Source organism: Arachis hypogaea, chromosome 17, assembly GCF_003086295.3.
Source record: "Arachis hypogaea cultivar Tifrunner chromosome 17, arahy.Tifrunner.gnm2.J5K5, whole genome shotgun sequence".
NCBI classification, from domain to species: Eukaryota; Viridiplantae; Streptophyta; class Magnoliopsida; order Fabales; family Fabaceae; genus Arachis; species Arachis hypogaea.
In genome coordinates this window covers 7400879-7423960 of record NC_092052.1, presented here as the reverse complement: position 1 = coordinate 7423960, position 23082 = coordinate 7400879, and the positions used below count along the sequence as shown (strand labels likewise).

At 40.1% G+C, this 23082-nt stretch overlaps 2 protein-coding genes across 7 annotated transcripts; both read left to right on the top strand.

Moving 5' to 3' along the window:
* The first annotated feature begins 219 nt into the window (after positions 1-219).
* LOC112766068 (large ribosomal subunit protein bL9c) lies at positions 220-4082 on the top strand. 6 transcript variants are annotated; one of them, XM_072222267.1, is made up of 7 exons: positions 220-665; positions 893-1164; positions 1299-1430; positions 1975-2922; positions 3257-3354; positions 3435-3482; positions 3671-4082. In XM_072222267.1, the coding sequence occupies exons 4-7, from the start codon at positions 2881-2883 to the stop codon at positions 3789-3791; spliced, it is 309 nt and encodes a 102-aa protein (XP_072078368.1). In that variant the 5' UTR covers positions 220-665; positions 893-1164; positions 1299-1430; positions 1975-2880; the 3' UTR covers positions 3792-4082. The 6 variants fall into 6 exon arrangements, 5 of the variants coding, with proteins under 5 accessions (XP_072078368.1, XP_029150547.1, XP_072078367.1 ...); XM_072222268.1 differs by having other exon boundaries at positions 299-665; positions 849-1164; XM_029294714.2 differs by having other exon boundaries at positions 220-1164.
* A 12798-nt stretch (positions 4083-16880) lies between these two features.
* On the top strand, positions 16881-23082 carry LOC112762697 (uncharacterized). The gene is made up of 8 exons (XM_025808557.3): positions 16881-17280; positions 17363-17616; positions 17709-17855; positions 18234-18320; positions 19037-19195; positions 20603-20803; positions 21209-21867; positions 22048-23082. The coding sequence occupies exons 1-8, from the start codon at positions 16925-16927 to the stop codon at positions 22651-22653; spliced, it is 2469 nt and encodes an 822-aa protein (XP_025664342.1). The 5' UTR covers positions 16881-16924; the 3' UTR covers positions 22654-23082.

Sequence of the window (23082 nt, the reverse complement as noted above, 5' to 3'; positions counted from 1 at the left end):
TTCATTATGTTTGTTATATTATATTCGGAAGTTGGTATTTCAAATTCTATAAGCAAATCGAATGATGCTTGTATCCTTGTATGGAATTAATCTTTTCATTATGTTGTTGTTAAAGTAGTTTAGAGAGTTTTTCTTTTTTCACTGTCTTCACTACAAGACACACAGAGGTTTGCGACGGTAATTTGGGGGTGGTTTATCAAACAGCTGTGAATGGAAGAATTGGGGCGGTTCAACTTGAGGTTTTTGAGTGCGCAGCTAGATAATTTTAATTTGGGAGGTTTTTATCAAACCCCAACCCGTTCTCTCCCTCCCTAATTGAAACATGGTGAATAACTTCTAAGGGTTCTCTGCCTTTCCCCTGCATTCAAAATCGCACCTTTCTCATCTTACCGAGTTTTGGCGTTGCTCCCTCCCTAATGTGTATCTTCTCTCACTACCAGTTTAGTCCACCTCTACCTGCGAATCCCGCAAACAAATCTCAATTCAATCCGCCACCCACGCACTGCCCTTCGATCGTTCTGGTTGCGACCTAAGTTTCTGAGATCGAGAGAGAAAGCGCGTCTTCCTTTAACACATCTCCTCCGCCAACGACGTCGTTGCTCTCTCCGTTAGCAAGCTATCAATTTTTGCAATCTCTTCTTCTTTCTACTCGTTTTCAATTTCTGGTGCTCTTTCTCCTTCCCTTTCTATTCATTTATTTGTTTTTTATTCTGATATTCTGATTGATTTGCTCTTTGATATAACAATATTTAATGAGTTTTAGTTTCTCTTAATTGAATTGTTTCAAATTCTCAAGCACTCCAGGTGTTTGATGAAATACTTATTAATTTTTTTCTCACTAAATACAGTAATTGATGTTGATTTAGTAAAAGATTATTAATTTGTGACGAAGGTCCAAAATATGAGTGAGGATGATAATAATGATTCGGGTCTGTTTGCATTCTGTTGAAAACCTCGAAGAAAAAGAAAAAATAAAAAAGAGATAAAACGATATTCAAATCGAAGCGGAAGCAGAAAAAATGGAGAAGATCTGCGTCGCCGTTCGTCTTCGCCCTCTAGTTTTTGAAGACTCCTCTAATGGAGCTTCTGGAAGGTTGAAGAGAATCGTGTTTTGCTTCACAGGATTCATGACACACCACTCTCTAACTCTTTTTATGCTTTTCGGTATATTCTATTTCTTCTTCTTTTTCCTCTACTTATTCACATTACTTCGAGGTTTTTGCAATTTCAATTTGATTTTCGTTACCTTTTTTTCATGTTTCTATGCTACTTGCAAATCATGTGTTCGATGAAACTAGCACCCATGGCTTCTACGAGCTGCTCGCCAAGGATATAATTCATGCTGTGCTCAATGGCTTCAATGGCATGTTTCTAATATATGAACAAATATGAACGCTAGGAGTAGCAGATTGCATACAATATTTAGAATGGTATACCTTAAACCTCTATGTAGATCTTACATTATAATGGTTCTGGATTTTATTATACTCCTTTTGAATTTCAGTTATTAGTATATTGTGTTAATTGTAATATTTTTTCCATTCTGTATAGATTTATATTGATGTACAAGAGAATGATGCCCAATTTTCTTCCTAAAATAAATACCATCTTAAAAACTTCTACATTTATCACTAATAAGAAATCAAAGAAAAAGTATGATATAGAACAATAAAACAATAGAAAAATAATATGCCGCTAGTACATATTAGTAAGAGTTGCCCTGTTTTGCCACCATGATTGCTTAAATTAATGTCTTACTAGATATTAGAGGATAATGGACTTTGAAATAAGATAATATTTTATAATGTTTACTCGGGCCCATTTATCTATCTAGATTACTTGGTCAGGAAATAGCAACATTATTGAATCTTTAGGATCTTCCTTGTTTGCAATGTTAACTCGTATTAGACTAATGCTGAAGCATTAAATGAACTTTCTTTTTATATTATTTTTTGTTCATGTTCTCCCATTTAGTATGAGATGGAGCGTGGGAATCTTGAAATGGAACTTGAAGAGGAGAGGATGTCCCGCAATCAATGGATTATGGCATAAAAATTTTGTGGCATTGATCGAGAGAAAGCATTTAGATATCTTTAGAGTTCATAACTTGAATAATCATGCTTGCTGCTAGAATTTATTTACTTTGTCCATGGGACTTTGATATTTTGGGTTGGTCATGTTTGTGTTTTTTTCCATAAAACTCAGGCTCTTAACTGCCCTTCATGGATACAAAATGAAATTTTGTAGTCCTTTCTCAGATTTTTATTCTCAGCTTGAAATCTCTTTTGCACTTTTTCAATGACAAAATAATCAAATTTTCTTGTACAAATATTTGATTTCATATGTTCTACTCAATTTTTCTGGTAGACCATCTTGTCTGAATTATTTTCTTATGTGCAGGGCTAGCTTAGCTTAGCTACTTCTCTATGCGAAAATATACATTGCCATATAAAATGTTAACAATAATGTATGTGTTTTTTGCACAATTTAAACTGAATTTATTTACTGTGTCCATCGGGCTTTGATATTTTGGGTTGGTCATGTTTGTGTTTTTTCCATAAAGCTCAGGCTCTTAACTGCCCTTCATGGATACAAAATGAAATTTTGTAGTCCTTTCTCAGATTTTCATTCTCAACTTGAAATCTCTTTTGCACTTTTTCAATGACAAAATAATCAAATTTTCTTGTACAAATATTTGATTTCATATTTTCTACACTCAATTTTTCTGGTAGGCCATCTTGTCTGAATTATTTTCTTATGTGCAGGGCTAGCTTAGCTTAGCTACTTCTCTATGAAAAAATATGCATTGCCATATAAAATGTTAACAATAATGTATGTGTTTTTTGCACAATTTAAACTGAATTTTCCTTGCATCTTCAAATGAAGTTAGAGGAAGAAAGAATTGAGGCTGAGAAAAATCTGGTAATCTTTTTCCCCCTCCAATCCATATTTGGATAGAATGTGTCTCTGTTAATATGAAATGAAGGTTTCCATTTGTGAGTAGAAGTTGGTGGTAACAAATCTCTGCTAGTAAGCTTTACATATAAACCTGGTGTTACAAAAATCCTGCTGTCTTTTTAACTTCTAACTCCATATTAGTTTTTATTCCAAAAATTAATTTCATTTTCATATCTTATTGTCTTCAATGCAAGAAAGTTTACAACTACTTTGATACTTCTTCATTATCAGTATAGTTTTCCCCCTCCTATATGATTATTGTATGCATTCTTCAGTATCTGAGTTTCTAGTTCTACAGGTAAAAGAAGAGGCACAACAACTTGCTCAAATTTTTGAAACAGTTAGGTCTTTCAAGGTGAAGCAGAAATGTGGTAAAGGAAAACTAATTTTTGGAAGGTGAGACTTGTTCTGTGTAATTTTGAGCTATTGATTTATGCTATATATGAATTATGCTTCTAAATTTGCTTGTTATTCAGTGTTACAGCTCAAGATCTTGTTGACATTATCAAGGCGCAGCTTCAAAGGTACTATCTGTCTGATGTACACAAGTCTTTCTCTTTGAGAATTGGGAGTACTAACTAGTCTTAGGTAACATTTTATTCTACTTTAAATGTGAATGGTTATTCTTTTCTTTTTCCTTTGAAGCACTAAAATATTAACGAATACGTGTGTTTATGAATAATTGTCATGTGATCTTTTGTGATTTTCATAGGGAGGTGGGCAAGAGAATTGTCGAACTTCTAGAGATACATGAAACCGGAGAATATATCGCAGAGTTAAAGCTTTATCCGGAAGTTACAGTGAGAATAAGGTTGAATGTCTTTGCTAACTAAAGCACGAGTATGAAGTTCTATATGCTAATAATGCACATTTGGAGCTATCGGCTTGCATTAGTTCAAGGTGAATAACCACTGTATGAATCTTCAAACATCAAGCTTTATGCAACTTTGTCCCAAAGTTCATATTTTCTCTTTGAATGTGTATTCATGTTTTAGGACCTTTGTTTGGAATGTACTATTTTCATGAAAGTTATGTAATTATTATAGAGTAGTCTCCTTTTTAAGGTTATGAAAGCTAGAATTTGTAAAAATCATATTCTAGTTTAAAATTGTCAGTTTTTTTAAGCTCATGTATGATAATTGCGGCGGTTCAAAACCATCGCATTTTTTTAAAAAAAAACCCACCTAAATCTACGGCGGTTTTAAAACCGTCGCAGATTTTTTTTAAATCCACTTACCAAAATAGCGGCGGTTTTGCAACCGCTGCAAAATCAATTATCTAATTTGCAGCGGTTGTGCCAGGGGTTTCCCAAAACCGCCGCAAAATCAAATCTCCACCCCTTAACAGGTAACGCTTGTGGAACCGCTGGAATTTCATTTCGCAGCGGTTAAAAATCGCCGCAAATCCCTAAATAAACCGCCACTATTCGGCGTGTCTCTTGTAGTGCTTTGTAAGTTACCAAGCTATCATGCAAATAATGATGGCTATTACTTATATGAATACAGGTACATAAATAGAAATTTTTCTTCTTCAAAACTATTGGACATTTAAGAAGCAAATACAAATAGATTATAGAAGTAATTTTGAATGTGTATCTTAAACTATTAGACATTTTTATATGAGAACTTCAAAATACAAGATTGATAAAAAAAAAGAATTTTATGATGGAAAACAAGATTGATTATACTACACTCTTAGTGTGATAGCTTCAAAAGTGAAACCAACATGGCATGTTGCTTGGGAAGGTGGTGAAGGAATTTAGAGGCATCCATAACTGATACACAAGAAAATTTGAAAAATATATAAAGTAACATCCATTTAGTATGAAAAAGGAACATTCTGATGCTTGACAGAAGTAACATCCACTTAGACCTTTGCAAAAATAATCAGATACCTACATGGAGAAACATGCCGAGTAGGATTTAAAAAAAAAAAGGTCATGTAATTCTTAAAGAAATACAGTCTTCCACATCTACAACACAAGAAAACTCGAAAAATGTATAAAGTAATATCCATTTAGTATGAAAAAGGAACATCCTGATGCTTAACAGAAGTAACATCCACTTATATCTATACAAAAACAACCAAGTACCTACACGAAAAAACATGCCGAGTAGGATTTAAAAAGAAAAGGCCATACAATTCTTAACAAAATACAGACATCTACAACTACAAAACAAGAAAACTCGAAAAATGTATAAAGTAACATCCATTTAGTATGCAAAAAGAACATCCTAATGTTTGACAGAAGTAACATCCACTTATCATGAATTTTCTAGGTATCCTTTTTCTTTTGTGGTATGACTTTAAAAACTCCATGTCTTCTGCAATGGATAGCAAAGAAGGAAAAAAGAAAGAGAAGGTTAAGTTCCATAGCCGAATCCACATGTGTGTGTGTGTCTTGATGGTGGCGCACGATAGTCGGCGGCGAGGCTTTTCAGCAACATAAATCAGGTAATTTTGTAATCTGTAAAGATCTTTGGGTAAGTTTTCACACAAGCAGAACTTTCAATACAATTCCATGGAAATATATATAATAACCATACATTGTCGCCATAAAAAATTTACTGAAATCTACCAATTCAAGTAAGGAACAATAGTATTAAAAACAAGTGACATACACTATTTGAATGGGATAGAGTTTTAATTTTTTTAGACAAAATTATCCATTATCTAATGACAGCAACATCCAATATCTAGTTACATGCAATCCCTGTTCTTGCTACAATTTTAAATACGCATATTCAGAACACCTCTAAATTTAATTAATATTATAACATTTAGCAATTCAGAAAAATTAAATGCCCAAATCACCCTTACAAAACAAAAAGCCTGTGTAAAGCGTGCATGCAGAATTCACCAATTCAGATAACAAACAACAGTACAGAAAACAAACTAAATCATCAACATTTTGAATCAGAAAAAACAAAATTTTCTTTTAAAAAAAAGCTATACAATCTATAATAACAATAACATCCAATCTATAATCGCATCTAATTCAGCATTATTAAACACAAATCAAAGAAAAAAAATCTCAATTACTTCTTCCATCCAATATAGGGTTTGAAAAAAATACAGATATATTTAAACGTGGTAAAAACCGAAACAAGAGACTCACGGTGGGAGGGTGGCGGCGCAGCAGCGGGTAGCACCGCAAGGAGAAAGGTCGGCAACGACGGTGGGCACAGACGTCGCTCAGAACGCGCGTGGAGGAGCCGACAAAGACGAAGCCTGGAACTGGGTGGAGGCGGCGGGTTGGTCGGTGTGGTGTTGGCGAGGACGCAGAGGTCGATCGACGCGGCAGCAGCGACGTTGAATGGAACGGAGCTCGCGAATGACAACGTTGGTAGTGGAAGCAAGGCTCGTCACTGGTGGCCATTCCACGTTGGCGGTGACTTCATCAGCCGATGGCGGCGGCGCAGCAGAGATGGCAAGTGAGGGAGGTAGAGGAAAGATTGTGTGGTGAATTTCTGAATGTGAACTTGAAAAATGAAAGATGATGTTAGGGTAACTATTGAATTTTTTGGGTATTTAATTTCTTTAGTTATTTAAGTTTTTTGTTACTAAGCTATTTTAATTGGCTGGTAATAGGCAGATATTGAGTTGATTCCTAGCAGAATTCAATTCCAAATGATAATATACATATATTCACTACATTTCCAAATCAATGTAATGGAATTAGCTATTAAAGCAAGCTCAGTATGTATCTGTTATGACCTGGCCCAAGCAGTTTACGGGCCAGCCCGACCCGAGCAACACCCGACCCGAACGGTCGGGGGTGAGACGCTCAGATTCTGACCTGGACACGCGTCCCTGACACGCGTCCCTGACAGCTTCGCTTCAGCTGTGCAAGGGAGGCCTCGAAGAAGGTGGGCCTGTCGCTGCAGGGCCCACCTCTGACACAGTATAAATAGGAAAGGATCTACCCTTCCCCCAAGGTACGTCACATACCACTCACTCTCTACTCGCCTGCACACTTCACTGACTTGGGCATCGGAGTGTCTTTGCAGGTGACACCCCCCTTTCACATTTGAAGAGCTCGGGACCTCGCCTACCCCCAACTCGGAGACGTACGACCAGATGACTTCCCCTCCATTGACTAGGATACTTGTCCAATCCGTCCGGTACCCGATCTACCGAATATTGGCGCTGGCTGTGGGGACGTCCATGGACTTCGTACTGGTCCAAAGTGGAACATGCTGCGAGGCCGAGCCCGGAGGGGACGCCGCCGCAACTGCTTCCCAGCAGCGCACGAGATCCCCTCCAAGACACACAACACAACCTCAAGAGAGATGACCCTTCGGGGGAACTGGTGATAATCACGCCAGAATAATGCAAGAACTACGCCACAGGATGCAAGACTTGGAACGCCGGCTAGCAAACAGGGAGCACGACCAGCACACCCCAGAACAAAGCCACTCCCGCTCTCACTCTAGGAGCCACTCCAGACGCACGCCCAGCCGCCAGGCTGAGTCCGAGAGCGCGGGGGAAAGAGGACGCGCGAGAAGACGCCATGACCCCGTCATCTACTCCAGACATGAGAGGCGGCGTACTACAGATCGCGGAACCAAAGACGCTCGTCGGGAGGACGACGAAGGAAGAACGACGAGAATGCGAGGACCCATGATAATGGGAGCGACCCCATTTCATCGTTCCATACTCGAGGTCCGGCTGCCAAAACACTTTGACAAGCCAACGGACATGAGGTATGACGGAACGCAGGACCCGCTGGAACACCTCACGGCCTTTGAAGCCAGGATGAACCTGGAGGGAGTGGGAGACGAGGTAAGGTGCCGCGCATTCCCGGCCACTCTGGCGGGACCTGCAATACGGTGGTTCAATAACCTCCCGCAGGGCTCAGTGACCGGTTTCGCGGACATCAGCCGTGCCTTCTTAGCCTAATTCACGACCAGGATCGCCAAAGCGAAGCACCCAATCAACCTGCTCGGGGTGACTCAGCGACCCGACGAGCCGACCAGGAAATACTTAAACAGATTCAACGACGAGTGCCTAGAAATCGACGGGCTGACAGACTCGGTTGCAAGCTTGTGCCTGACAAACAGACTCCTGAACGAGGACTTCAGAAAACACCTCACCACGAAGCCAGTGTGGACCATGCAGGAGATCCAATGTGTAGCCAAGGAGTACATCAACGACGAAGAAGTGAGCCAAGTCGTGGCCGCCAACAAACGGCAGCCCTCCTACCACCAGGACCGGCAGCACGGGAGCAGAGAAGGACAAAAGGAACACGCCAGGGACGGCGATTCGAGAAAAGCACCCAAACTGTTTCCTCGGGTCAGAAAGTTCACCAATTACACTCCCCTCACCTCACCAATCATGGAGGTTTATCAACAAATTGCCGAAAAAGGGATCTTGTCGAAACCCCGACCACTGAAGGAACGAACAGGGGGAAATCGAAGCCTCTACTGCGACTACCACAAAGGCTATGGGCACAAAACACAGGATTGCTTCGACCTGAAGGATGCATTAGAGCAAGCGATCAGGGACGGGAAGCTAGATGAATTCTCCCACCTCATTAGGGAGCCGAGACGACGGAATCGCGACCACGACGGCGAGGATAGGACCCGGGCGGCCAAGCAACGCCAAGAACCGGAGGAAGACGACCGAGGCTTCACCATAGTGAATGGGGTAACAGCTAGGAACGCGGCACCTAGGTCGAGGTCGGCACAAAGAAAAGATGCCAAAGTCCTGGCGGTCTCCTCGTCCTCTGCGCGAGGCACGAGGAAGCTCCCACACATTTCGTTCGGCCCGAAAGATCAGTAGTTTGACGAAGTCGGAGAAAGCCCCCCATGGTCATAACGGCTAGAGTAAGAACCAGTCTCGTCAAAAAAATCCTCGTAGATACGGGGGCAGACTCGAACATCATGTTCCGCAATGTGTTCGATGCCTTAGGCCTAAGGGACGCCGACCTACAGACTCACCAGCACGGCGTTGTGGAGCTCGGCGACCATTTCATCAACCCAGATGGCATAATCACCCTACCAATCTCATTGGGACAAGGCCAGAGAAGAAGAACGATAATGGCCGAGTTCGTGATCCTACGAGACTCCACCGCTTACATCATCATCCTCGGGAGAAAGACAATCAACGACCTAGGAGGAGACATCAGCACAAGGATGTTGGTAATGAAGTTCATAACTGAAGAAGGGTCAGTAGGGTCTGTGAGGGGAGACTTGGAAATAGCAGTCGCTTGCGACAACGCCAGTCTCTCGTTAAGAAAGAAGTCTAAAGAGGCATCAGGAGTATTCCTCGCCGACCTGGATGCCAGAGTTGACGACAAACCCAGACCCGAACCCGAAGGGGACCTGGAAAAGTTTAGGGTCAAAACTCGGAGGAAAAGTTCACGTTCGTGAATAGGAACCTCCCCCATGAGTTGAAAGAATCTTTGATGGAAATGATCAGAGCCAATGGCGACTTATTTGCCTGGACACCTGCCGATATGCCGGGGATAGACTCCGGAATCATGTCACACCGCCTAGCCATTAGGCCGGAAGCCAAACCAGTGGCCCAAAGAAGAAGAAAAATGTCTCATGAAAGGGCAGAGGAAGTGGCCAGAAAAACGGCCAGCCTCCTTAAAGCAGGGTTTATCCGGGAACTAGACTATTCTACCTGGTTGTCAAATGTGGTCCTGGTAAAAAAGCACAATGGGAGATGGAGGATGTGTGTAGACTACTCTGATCTCAATAAGGCGTGTCCCAAAGACTGCTATCCCCTCTCCAACATTGATGCACTCATTGACGCGGCCGCGGGGTACCGGTATCTGAGCTTCATGGACGCCTACTCGGGCTACAACCAGATATCGATGCACCAGCCGGACGAGGATAAAACAGCGTTCATAACGCCAGGAGGGATCTACTGCTACAAAGTGATGCCCTTTGGCCTGAAAAACGCGGGGGCGACGTATCAGAGGCTAATGAACAAAATATTCAGCGATCTTATCGGCAAAACGGTGGAAGTCTACGTGGATGATATCCTCGCAAAGACCACCCGGCCGGACGATCTCAGAAGCGACCTAGAGAACGTGTTCGCATCCCTCCGACAACACGGCATGAGGCTCAACCCGCTTAAGTGCGCCTTTGCCATGGAGGCCGGAAAGTTCCTGGGATTCTTGATAACCCAGAGGGGAGTGGAGGCCAACCCTGAAAAGTGCCGAGCAATACTCCAGATGAGGAGCCCGGGTTGCATCAAAGACGTTCAGCGGCTGGCGGGAAGGCTCACCGCGTTGTCACGATTCCTCGGTGCATCGGCAGCAAAGGCCCTACCCTTCTTCAACCTGATGAAGAAGGGAATAGCGTTTGAATGGACACCTGCGTGTGAGGAGGCATTCAACCACTTCAAAGAGATCCTAGCAGCACCCCCTGTGCTCGGGAAGCCCAGAGCCGGAGAACCACTTTACCTATACCTAGCCATAACAGAAGCAGCGCTTGCAGCGGTGCTGGTGCGAGAAGAAGGAAAGGCTCAACAACCGATCTACTTCGTGAGTAGGCCGCTGCAAGGGGCAGAACTTAGGTACAGCAAGCTGGAGAAACTGGCACTAGCGCTCTTGATCTCTTTCCGCAGGCTACGACAATACTTCCAGGGTCACCAGGTGATTGTGAGAACGGACCAGGGGATCCGCTAGGTGCTCCAAAAACCTGATCTGGCGGGGAGGATGATGACCTGGGCCATCGAGTTGTCCCAATACGATCTGAGCTACGAACCCCGACACGCGATCAAGGCGCAAGCAATGGCAGACTTCCTGGTGGAGGTGACCGGGAACCCAACCGAAGTCACGGACACACGGTGGAAGTTCCATGTAGACGGAGCCTCCAACCAGACGTCTGGGGGCGCCGGAATCATCCTAGAAAGTCCAGCCGGAGTCAGCTACGAATAATCAGTTAAGTTCGAGTTCCCTGTATCAAACAACCAAGCAGAATACAAAGCCCTCCTGGGGGGCTTGGTTCTAGCTCGGGAAGTCGGAGCAACGAGGCTGGAAGTATGCAGCGACTCGCAGGTCGTCACCGCACAGGTAAATGGAAGCTACCAAGCCAAAGACTCGCTGCTGCAGAAATAGTTAGAAAGGGTCAAGGAACTGAGCAAACAGTTTGAGGAAGTCACGGTCCAACATGTTCTAAGGGAAAGAAACACACGGGCAGACCTCCTATCCAAGTTGGCAAGCACAAAACTTGGAACCGGGAACCGCTCCCTCATTCAAGGCATCACGAAAGAGCCGGCAGTTGCCCTCCACCTGACCAAAATAAGCCCTTCTTGGATGGACCCCATCATTGACTTCTTGGAAAACGGCAAACTCCCCCAGGATGAGAAGAAAGCCAAAGCGGTAAGAAGGGAGGCTGCCAAATATACGATCATACAGGACCAGCTATTCAAAAAGGGACTCAGCCAACCTTTGCTGAAGTGCCTGCATCCTGACCAGACGGACTACGTACTCAGAGAAGTCCACAAGGGGTGTTGCAGCCACCATATCAGGGGCAAAGCCCTAGCAAGGAAGCTTATCCGAGCTGGATACAACTGGCCGACAATGATGAATGACTCCAAGGAGTTCGTAAAGAAATGCGCGAAGTGTCAACAAAACGCCAACTTCCACAGAGCGCCAGCTTCTGAGCTGAGCTTACTGACGTCTACTTGACCTTTCGCACAGTGGGGAGTCGACCTCTTGGGACCCTTCCCAGTTGGCCCGGGGAAGGTCAAGTACCTCATAGTTGCCATCGACTACGACACCAAATGGATAGAGGCTGAGCCGCTCGCTAGCATATCCTCAACCAACTGTAGGAAGTTCATGTGGAGGCAGGTGATAACCCGTTTCGGGATCCCGGAGATCGTCATTTCGGATAACGGGACGCAATTCGCTGACAAGAAGTTCACGGAGTTTCTCACCGGCTTGGGATAAAACAGAAGTTCTCCTCAGTTGAACACCCCCAAACAAACGGACAAGTGGAGTCTGCAAATAAAATCATCTTACTAGGTCTCAAGAAGCGTTTAGATAGCAAAAAAGGCGCGTGGGCCGACGAGCTTGCCTCGGTTCTCTGGTCCTACCGAACAACCGAGCAAAGCTCCACAGCGGAAACCCCCTTCCGCTTAACGTACGGGGTCGAGGCAGTGATACCCGTGGAGATCAGCGAGCCGAGTCCGCGGTTACTCCTCGCAGGAGTAGATGATGCAGTGGACAAAGACCTGGTAGACGAGGTCAGAGAGATGGCCCACTTGTCAGAGGTAGCACTGAAACAGAGGATAGCCCTGCGATACAATACCAAGGTCATCAGAAGGGAATTTGAGGAAAGAGACCTCATCCTGCGACGAAACGACATCGGGCCACCGACCCCAGGAGAAGGAAAGCTGGCGGCAAGCTGGGAAGGCCCCTACAGAATCAAAGAAGTGCTTGGCAAAGGCGCCTACAAGCTGGAAAGACTCGACGGCAAAGAAATTCCGAGAACATGGAATGCAGGTAACCTGAGAAGGTTCTATTCATAGCTTGGGTACACCGGCCAAGCAGCCTGACGAGCTAGATAGATGTTTACTTTTATCAAATGATAATTTCCAATGATTAAATTTTATCAAATGCCTACCATGTTCATGAATTTGTTTAGCTAACGACTAATTTTTACTTGTCTGAATTCTTCCATCTACTATTCCCCAATACGCATCCCAATCGCATTTTTCAACGGCAACCCGGGACTGATCACCCTGGGAGCCAGTCGGATCATAGCCATAATTAACGGCCGTGATAATATGACCAAGACGATTTCAACCACGTTACCAACGTAAACGGCAAAACGGACACAAGCAATAAGTCCACACCAGAAAAACGGTAACAAAATATAAACACTACTAAGTAAACAAGATAAAGGTGATAAATAGAAGCCGACCGGGCGACCGTTAAAGAGTAACAAAGGTCTCGACATTTGCAACAAAGTATTTTACAAAAACATACAAAAACACAAGAGTTCATTTTCGGGGCATATCAACAATCTTGCCGTCCTGAATCATTTTGAAGACCCCGATTGCCGACGTGTCGAAGTCCGGAGCCACGACCTTCACCTGAGCCTTAAGAGCCTCCTCAGTCATGAAGATCGCGTTCCTTCCTTGCTCCTTAGTCGCCTTGTGCTTCCTCTTAAGCTCTTCGACCTCGGCTTGAGCAGCTCTAGCCGACGAAACGGCCTGGTCACGTTCCTTCTCCAAGGACGCCACCCGACCCTGAGCGGGATTCAACTGGCTCTCAAGAGTCATCTCCCGCTCGACCAAACGGGACACAGTCTCATCGGAGGCTTTCAACTTCTCCTCAGCAGAGGCAGCTTTCTCCTCAGCAGCCTTGAGCTTCTCCCCTGCCTCAGACAGCTGCCCCTGGAGCGACTCGACTTGAACTTTAAAATCGTTGTTCGCCTTGACAGAAGACTCAAGTTTCCTTCGAAGCGCCTGCATCCCGGACAACTCGAACTCGGTTTTCCGAGCTATCACAGCCCTGCGGAGCAGAGTACAATACATCCACCTCGCTTGGCCCGCCAATTCGGTGCCATGGAAGTGGTCCTCCGTGCCAGGGATCAGCTGGGAGTCAAGGAAGGCGGCAGCGTCAAAATTCCTCTCCATTATGGTCAGGGTTCCTTCCGGGCTGGAGGATGCCTTTTGCCTCTTAGGAGTGGGGATGAGCTTCAAGTCATCGTCCTCTTGACGAGAAGGAGACGAGTGCCCAACAACGGCCGTCTCATCGAGAATGGGAGAAGTTCGTGCCCCGACAGAGTCCTTATCGGACATCTCGGCATCCCGAGGAGAAGGTACAGCTTGATTCTCCTTCTCCTCGGTAGGGCCTTCCGACTTCCCGGCGTCCTTCTCGTCGGCCTTCTCCTCGTCGCTATCTTTCAAGAAGGTCCTGACTAAACTTTCGAGCCCGGTTACCGAAGCAGACATCTCCACTACAATAAACAAACAAACACGTCAGTCGTGAAGTCGAAAATAACAAGCAATGATAAACAACGCAAAAGTACAAGACAAAACAGCTCACAAATATAACTCCTGGCGGCTTCCCGTTCACCCATAAGGAGGTGGGGGTTCACGGGGTTCTTTCCAAAAATCGCAAACAACACATCGGTAATTCTTTTATTTACAGGGGACATCTTCTTGTAGGTCACCTTAATGAAGGTGTTAGACCCCGCCCCGAAGCTCCAATACGTCGAGATGAGGCGTTCTCCCTCTAGCGACAACCAAAAGGGACGGCGACCTTTGACAGGGCGAACTTTGAAATATTTGTCCTTGAACCCATGATAGGAGTCCTCGAACAAGCCAAATATCTTCTGACCTTGGGTAGATCGGAAAGACAGGAACCCTTTCCTCGCTTTCCCTTGTTTGGAAGGGTTAGTAAGGCTTAAGAAGAAGAGAAAGACATCCACCGACACCGGCAGCTCGAGATATTCACAAACCATCTCAAAACAGCAGATAGAAGCCCAGCTGTTCGGATGAAGCTGCGACGGCGACACGGATATCCGATTAAGAAGCGACATTTGGAAGTCGAAAAACGGTATGCGAACGCCCACCTGGGTGAACATGGCTTTGTAAAACCATATCCAGTCGGGAACCGGGGGGAATGAAAATTAATCTCATACAGCCGCTCATTGGGGGCAGGAACGAAGACCTCGTAATTGGCCTCCTCGTCTGTCCCCCCGCACAGATACTCGGCTTGACGGAATTTCGTCAACTCCTCCAGGTCCATCTGATTCAGCGAGTCCTTCACATCGGAGGTCACCCAGGCGTAAAGGTCATAGCTCATGGCGAAAGAGGAAGCCTGGGAAATGACGCGAGGCATACCTACAGTGGGGGTACCACTCCGTTAGTCTATGAGGTCGGGTGCCCAGGAAAAACTCAGAAACTATGTCCATCCTATTCAACAGTTAATATCAAGCATGGTTAAAGTTATCTATCATGCAAGCTACCTAAAAGCCTAACCTGGAATGGTACCCCTCCCCTAACACATCTACTTGGCACTAAAAAGTCATCTACCAACAAAAATCAAACAAGACAGCAAGAACACAAAGCAGATACAAACAACAAACATACAACAATGAAGCAGAAAAGAGAGAGGATCAAAGATTACCTGAATCGGTTGCGAAAACTGAGAAGGAAGAAGGAAAGATGCACAGAGATGCTAGGACGAAGCTCTGGGATGCTCTGGGATTTTCTGGGTGAAGAAGAATGAGATAGTAGGAGCAAGAGTGTAAAGGGAAAAAATCAAAGCAAAACTGTTTAAAACTGCCACCCAGGAAGCGCGAAAGACCTGGAGACAAAATAGTCTTTGCATACGGGGTTTTCCATCCCATTATGAGCATTAAATGCCCTGCGCGAAGAACGAGGCGACAAACGGTCGTTCCAACAACGAACAGACACGCGCACAAGAGGCACGTCCACCCCACGGACGGCCGGCTTGACGACGCCACACGAGAAAGGAGATGACGCACCACCAACTATCCTCTCGATCGTTGCTGGCACATCGGGGGTACTGTTACGGCCTGGCCCAAGCAGTTTACGGGCCGGTCTGACCCGAGCAACACCCGACCCGAACGGTCGAGGGTGAGACGCTCAGATTTCGACCTGGACATGCGTCCCTGACAGCTTCGCCTCAGCTGTGCAAGGGAGGCCTCGAAGAAGGTGGGCCTGTCCCTGCAGGGCCTACCTCTGACATGGTATAAATGGGGAAGGATCTACCCTTCCCCCAAGGTACGTCACATACCACTCACTCTCTACTCGCCTGCACGCTTCACTGACTTGGGCGTCGGAGTGTCTTTGCAGGTGACACCCCCCTTTCACATTTGAAGAGCTCGAGACCTCGCCTACCCCAACCCGGAGACGTACGACTAGACGACTTCCCCTCCGTTGACTAGGATACTTGTCCGATCCGTCCGGTATCCGATCTACCGAACAGTATCCAAAACAAAAGAGTAGTGGTCAACAGTTTATTTTACCGTGTGGATCATGTGTTATTTAAACTATAATCATTTTAATTAGGGAGCCATCTAGAAAAAAATGTTTAAAATATTTTTTAAAAATTTTTTTAATAATTAAAATTTAATATATATAATCGATTGAATTGTATTTTTTTTTTTTTGTTAAAATTGGATCAAATCGATTTGATCGAAAAATCGGTAAATCAAACTTTAAATCGATATAAATTAATATTTTTTTATAGAAAATGACTATAATATTTTTATTATAAAAATAACTAAAAAATTCCTATTATATATATAAGAATATTTTAGTCAATTTTTTATAATAAGAGTATTGTAGTCATTTTCTATAAAAACGAATATTAATTCGATTGATTTAAGGATTAATTTATTGATTTTTTAGTCAAATCAATTTTTCCGGTCTAATTTTGACAAAAATAATATAGTTTAATCGATTACATGTGTTAAATTTTAATTGATAAAAAATATTTTAAAAAAAATTATTTTAAATATCTTTATGTGAGTGACACCTTTATAAATATACACTAAAAATAACTATAAAATTAATTATTAATATAAATAAAAATAATATTCATATATTAAAATTAATTATTAAAATTAATCACTATGTATTTATATATATTATTTAACTTATTTCTTTTAATGTATATTTTATATTTTAATATATATTTTTTATTAATAACTGATTTTAGTATATACTTAATATAATATAAAATATATGTTGAATATAAAATATATATTAAAAAAATTAAATAATAAATATATTTATATACAAATATATAAGAATTTATTATCTGCTTTTAGTATTTTTGTTTAAATTATTCTTGGCGTGCCATCATGTTAAAGTGGAAGGAAGCATCTGATTCAATGAAGCGCTCGATCTATGATCGATCTCTCTCTCTCTTTCTCTCTCTCTATATATATATATATATATGCATGCAAGTAGGAGAGAAGTAGCAGAAACATATACATATAAGAAATCATCAGCGTTTCGAAACATGGAAGGAGGAGAGAGTAGCGGTGCAAAAGCCCCATGTGTTCGCAAAGCACTTGATGATCATAGAGCTGAGAAACTGGCTCGGGAGACATTGGAAGGCAATTGGAAGACGGTTACGGAGATGTACGAAAAATTTCCGGGGGCTCACACGCAAAGGATCAGCGACGATGACGGCAACACGGCCTTGCACGTGGCCGTCGACTTGGACAATGAAGAAGTAGTGATGAAGCTGGTGAAAGAAATAATCAAGTATGAAGAAGGAATAGAAGTAGAGAAGAAAGCCCTAGAATTGAAGAATAAAAATGGGGACACAGCTCTGCACATTGCAGCATCAAGGGGTTTTACAAACATATGCAGGTACTGTTATTTGTAAATCTATTTCTCCTAAAAAATTAGACTCTGGTAAGGGAAGACACGGGAATAATTATATTTTGAAAAGGTGCGTCATTGGGGAGAGTGAGAAGAGGAAGCATTTGTTGAGATTGGAGAACAAGAAAGGGGAGACGCCTTTCTTTCTAGCTGCACTCAACTGGCACAAACACTGCTTTGCTTACCTCTCTTTTGTGCTCGGAAAACTCATCAAGGAAAACGATGTTGATATTTTTATCCTCATGACTCGCGGCTCCCAAACAGACAAAAAAGAACGAAAAGGAGAGAGCATTCTTCACTGTGCCATCAACAGAGAATGTTTCGGTAATAAAAAACAATAACTTCTGATGAACATTTCTTTCATTGACAATTTCATGTTTTAATGTGTTTCCTTCTTTTTTCCTTCGTTGCAACAGATTTGGCTTTCATATTAGCCCATGAGTATGCTTTCCTTACTAGGTATGCCCATAATGGAAGCACTCCACTCCATCTTCTTGCCAAAAGACCCTCAGCCTTCCAAAGTACAACCAAACTTTCACACTGCAAGCAACTGCTCTATCACGGTAAGTTAATTTTTTACTCTCGAGTAAGATAAGAACAACTACATACAACTTATTTTATTTAATGTCACGCATAATAATATACTTATTACTTTTAATTTTATCCAATTATTCCAATCGCAATTAAAAACTATACAACATGATAAAAAATCAACAAAATTTATTATTTTTGGCCAAATAATATTTAAAAGTGTAGGCTATTCAATTGATAGGCCAAAAAAAAAATGAAATTAACGACTAAAAGTACGGATTAAAAACAACAAATTATGTTAGTCCACATTAACTTTTTTCAATAAATAATTTTAGATTATTTTAAACTTATTTTCTATCGTTTTTCGTTATTTTTTATTATATATTATAACACCTTTTCTCTTTCCAAAGTTATACCTGTAGATGCTAAGAAGGAAAAGGAAAAATGCAACGACGAGATTAAATGGCCTCCATTATCTAACAACTCAAAGAAAAAAGGTAGGATGATCGGTGTGAGATTTGTATTTTGAGGGCCATATTTTGTCGTACAAAATCGGTTACGACTTAGGAGAAACTATACCAATTAGATAGTGCATTATTGGTAAGGTTTATCTTTAGTTAGAAATTCTCGTGTATTTGTTTTTGTTTAAAATTGTTATTTAATAATACTATTTAATTATTAATTTTAAATAAAAATAATTATATATGAGTGTTTATTTTATATTTATATTCTTGTGTTTTTATTTTTATTTTTAATTTTTTTTGAAAAAAATAAAAATATATATTTTTTAAAATTATATATAATTATTTTTATATAAAATTAATAATTAAAAATTATTAAATAATAATTTAACTAAATTTATTAAATCTCTAATAAGGTGAAAACTCAAGTGCAGTTGACTTCATGTGAAGTTGATAGTTGAAAGTCGTTAGATGAAAATTTAGTCAAATCATCTAACGGCTCTTAGTTATTAATTTCGCGTGAAGTCGACTGCATCTAAATTTTTCACCAATCTCTAAATGATCGTTCACTATTAACTTCACCCAAAAAATTGCATGTGAGTTTTGTTTTTTTTTTTTTTTTTTTCAGTTGTTTTCTCTTTATTATCACTAGTAAAGAGCAAATGACAATCTTTATTATCTTTTAATTACTCATATAGTATTTATTCTTTCAAATACCGTACTTAATATCATTGTGGTTAAATTACGTGTAGAGGGAAACGAGTCACAAAGGGATGAACATGACGAAGAAAACGCATCCAAGTACTTAGAAAAACTTGGAATTGATCAATTTTTTCCACCAAATTATAATACCATCCTAGAATTCATCAAATCGGTATACGTGCATTCTTTCCTTATCCGTTTGGTACACGGTATGTACGTGTTTCAATCTCCATGCAACTTTCTCTTGATTTATATAAAAAAATATTGAAAAAGTATAAGGAGTCAATGGAATATTTGTACAATATGTATAATAGAGGTTTAGGGATGTCCAATTCAGTATTAGAGATATAACCAATAGTGTTATCTTTTTTCATCAGCTGAAACTTTTGGAATGAGTGGTATCATGAGATGGTATCAGAACTCTAGATCCGAAAGGTCAAGAGTTATGGGTGATGTCCATTTTTTAATTCATATGGCCCATTGTACACATTGTACAAATACCTCATTGGCTCTCTAATGAGACTCTAAAATATTTTTAGTAAATCAAATAATTAATTATTAAAATCAGCTATCAATATATTTATGTATAAATATATGTGATTTAATTTATTTTTAATATGTATTTATATCTTAGTATATATTTTATACTGATTACTAATTTCAATAACTAATTTTAATATATACATAATTAGAGACGAATCCAAATAGGGGCAAATATAGACCTCGGCCTTCCAACTTTTTTAAACAAAGTTAATTATTTTAGGTATATAAAGTTATTATATATTATATAATTTTATTTAAAAAATAGAGTAAATAATTATCTTTGACAAATAATTAAATTATTAAACTCAAAAATAAATAATAATTCTTAAATCGAGAAAAATATTATTGTCAATTACTTTTCGATTAGATAAATTTCTAAATCTTTAAACATTTAAATTTTTTTTCTCTTTTTAAATATTTTTTCTCTTATTTTTCACACCTATTATCATATAAAAATATTTTAATATTTATAATAACTAAAAAAATTCATATATTATAATACGCACATAAAATTATGAAAGTAAATTATTTTAAAATTTATTTATTTATTTCATGATATTATATTAATAACATATTAAATAAATTAATTAAAATAATTATATTTTATATATTTTATTTATGAATATATTTTAAATACATTATTAAAATAATTTATTTATATTATTTTATAGTATATTTTTTTATGATATAAAACATAAAAATATAATTTATTATCACAATAATACTCAACAAAATAAGTTAATAAAAAATAAAAAATTTTATATTTTAATAAATCTAAAATAAAAAAAATTATAAAAACTAACATAAATTTTTTATATAATAAACATTTATTATTTTTTTTTAATAAAAAATATTAATTATGATTATATATTAAAAAATATATAATATTATATTTAATTATATAATATTTTAATTTTCAACTCCTCCTCTACTAAATTCCTGAATCCGTGCCTGCACATAGCATAATCTATTTATATATGTTTTGATATTCCAACATGGTTATTTAATTACAGCGTTTGTTCCGATCTTGTTACATAATATAATGCATATCTACTATTTGTTAATTAATTAAGGGTTCAAGGAGGTAAGAGGAACAAAGCAGAAGCACGTATGGTGTGATATACTCCTGACTGAACTCATGGGGGAAAACGCTTACGACGCATTCACCGGCAAGGGGGGAGATCAACCTCATCGCTCTATCTCTTATAAGGATGATGCAAATTGGGGATTTGACCTTACTGAAGATCTGTACAATGATGACGATTTAGAGTCGGGTATGCTAGCATTCATACATACATGAATATTTAATTGTTTAATGCATGTGTGATGCACAATACATTTAGAAGAGTGCTAGAGGGCAACAACTTTTGTGTTTTGTAACCATCAATTGACCATCAATAATATTTTTAATGGTGTGAGATTACATTCAATGGTGGGAGATCACTCACTTTTTTTTTTATGGTTAAGTGTTGATTACAAAACACAAAAGTTGCTGGCCCCTTCTCATACAGTTAATTTGGATTACGTATGTTAACCAAGTTGTGACTTCATCCTTGAATGTCAAAATACTTGCTAGAGATTAAACTTTAAATGAAAAATAATATTTATTCGTAGTCTTTTTCGCGTTTAAAATATTGTTAAAGGATTGAGTCTCTCAATTTATAAACTCTTTTATAAAGCTATTCGCCGATTAAAAGAGGCTGCTTCAAGTTCGAACAAACAGGAAAAAAATACATTTTTAAGTCCAAGTGGTACAACAAGAGCTCCAACTGATCAAAAGGATGACTCAAAGGAGGGAATAACTAAATCTGGCGACTTGATTTTAAAATGTTGTGATTGCGTTGTGTCTAATGTGAAGAATGTAGAAGATTGTGAAAGAATTATGAAGCCAATGCTGCCACAATTATTGATGAAATGTGGCTGCGGTAGAACCGATTGTAAAAGAAATATTGCAGCCGCAATTGCAGTTGCAGATCACACTACAGAAGATACAAGTGATGACAATGACAGCGAAAAGGAGACACCATATTTGTTAGCAGCGAAGAACGGTATCATTGAATTGGTGACCAAAATTAGAGAAAAGATACCGAGTGCTATCCATAGCACCAATGCAAAGAATCAAAATGTGTTGCTTGTGGCGGTGAAAAATAGGCAACCCGAAGTTGTTCTGAAACTAAAAAAGACAACAAAAATACAAGTTTGGAATAACTTAGTTATTGGAGTGGATGATGATGAAAACACGTTGTTGCACTTGGCAGCTGAGGGTTTAAAAGGAGACAAGTCTTGGCAAATAGCTGGCTCTGCTTTACAAATGATGTGGGATATCAAGTGGTATGAGGTATTTATAATGAGTATTTTAATGACATGAGATTACTCAATTTTCTTTTGATGATTAAGTGCCAACCAGATTTTAGTAAAAGTGCTAGACTTTTTCTTGTATATATTATTAGGACCCAAAATAGTGTTTAATTTACTCAATTTAGTTATTTAATAATTTTTTATTATACGATGGTTACAGTATATAAAGACAATTGTGCCAACGCATTGCCACTTCAGAAGCAACAAGGATTCAAAAACGGCAGCTCAAATCTTCAATAAATCACACGAGGTGCTCATCCAAGAGGCTAGTCAGTGGCTGAAGGATACATCGGAATCTTGCTCTGTGGTGGCAGCTCTGGTGGCCGGTGTTTCCTTTGCCACAGCTAGTAATGTCCCCGGAGGCTATGACAACGGCCAGGCACCACTAGAGGGACAACCGGCGTTCGAGGTATTCGCCATGGCTTCTCTGGTTGGACTGTGTTTCTCCGTCACTGGACTCATAATGTTCCTTTCCATCCTGACCTCAAGAAAGGTGGCGAAGGATTTTCGAAGGAGTTTGCCACTGAAACTGCTTGCAGGGCTGAGTTCTCTGTTTGTTTCCATCATAACCATGTTTGTGTCGTTCTGCTCTGGCCATTTCTTTCTTGTTAACCATAAATACAAGTCAATCCTGTTCCCTTTATACGCTGCCACTTCCATACCCGTCGCTTTCTATGCCTTCGCTCAGTTTCCACTCTACCTTGATCTTCTCACAGCTATTCTCACTACAATTCCAACTACAAGTGATGTAGGTGAAATTCTGTGATTTATTTACCGAGATATATAACAACTCATTTTATAGAGAATCAAATAATTCCGTGTGGTAGCACATGCTCGCACGTGCATGTCAATTTGTCATGTTGGTATGGTGTTGCTTAGCTTGTGCTAATAAATTATTTTTCGTTTTAGATATGTGTGTGGATCTTTATATATCAATGTATTTATCTATGAAAAAGTCTAGAGAGCCAGCAACTTTGTTAAATTCTAGCCAGCATGTAACCAGCAAAGAAAAGTGAGTCATTGGATGAAATCTCACATCAATCTCATACCATTAAAATCATCATTAATGACTATTTGATGGCTATAAATCACAAAAGTTGTTGGCCCTAGCATTCCTCTTTATCTATTATGAGATTAGAACTTCTGATTTATGGTGTGATGTTAATGAGAGAATAATGAAAATTGTTTGTACTTA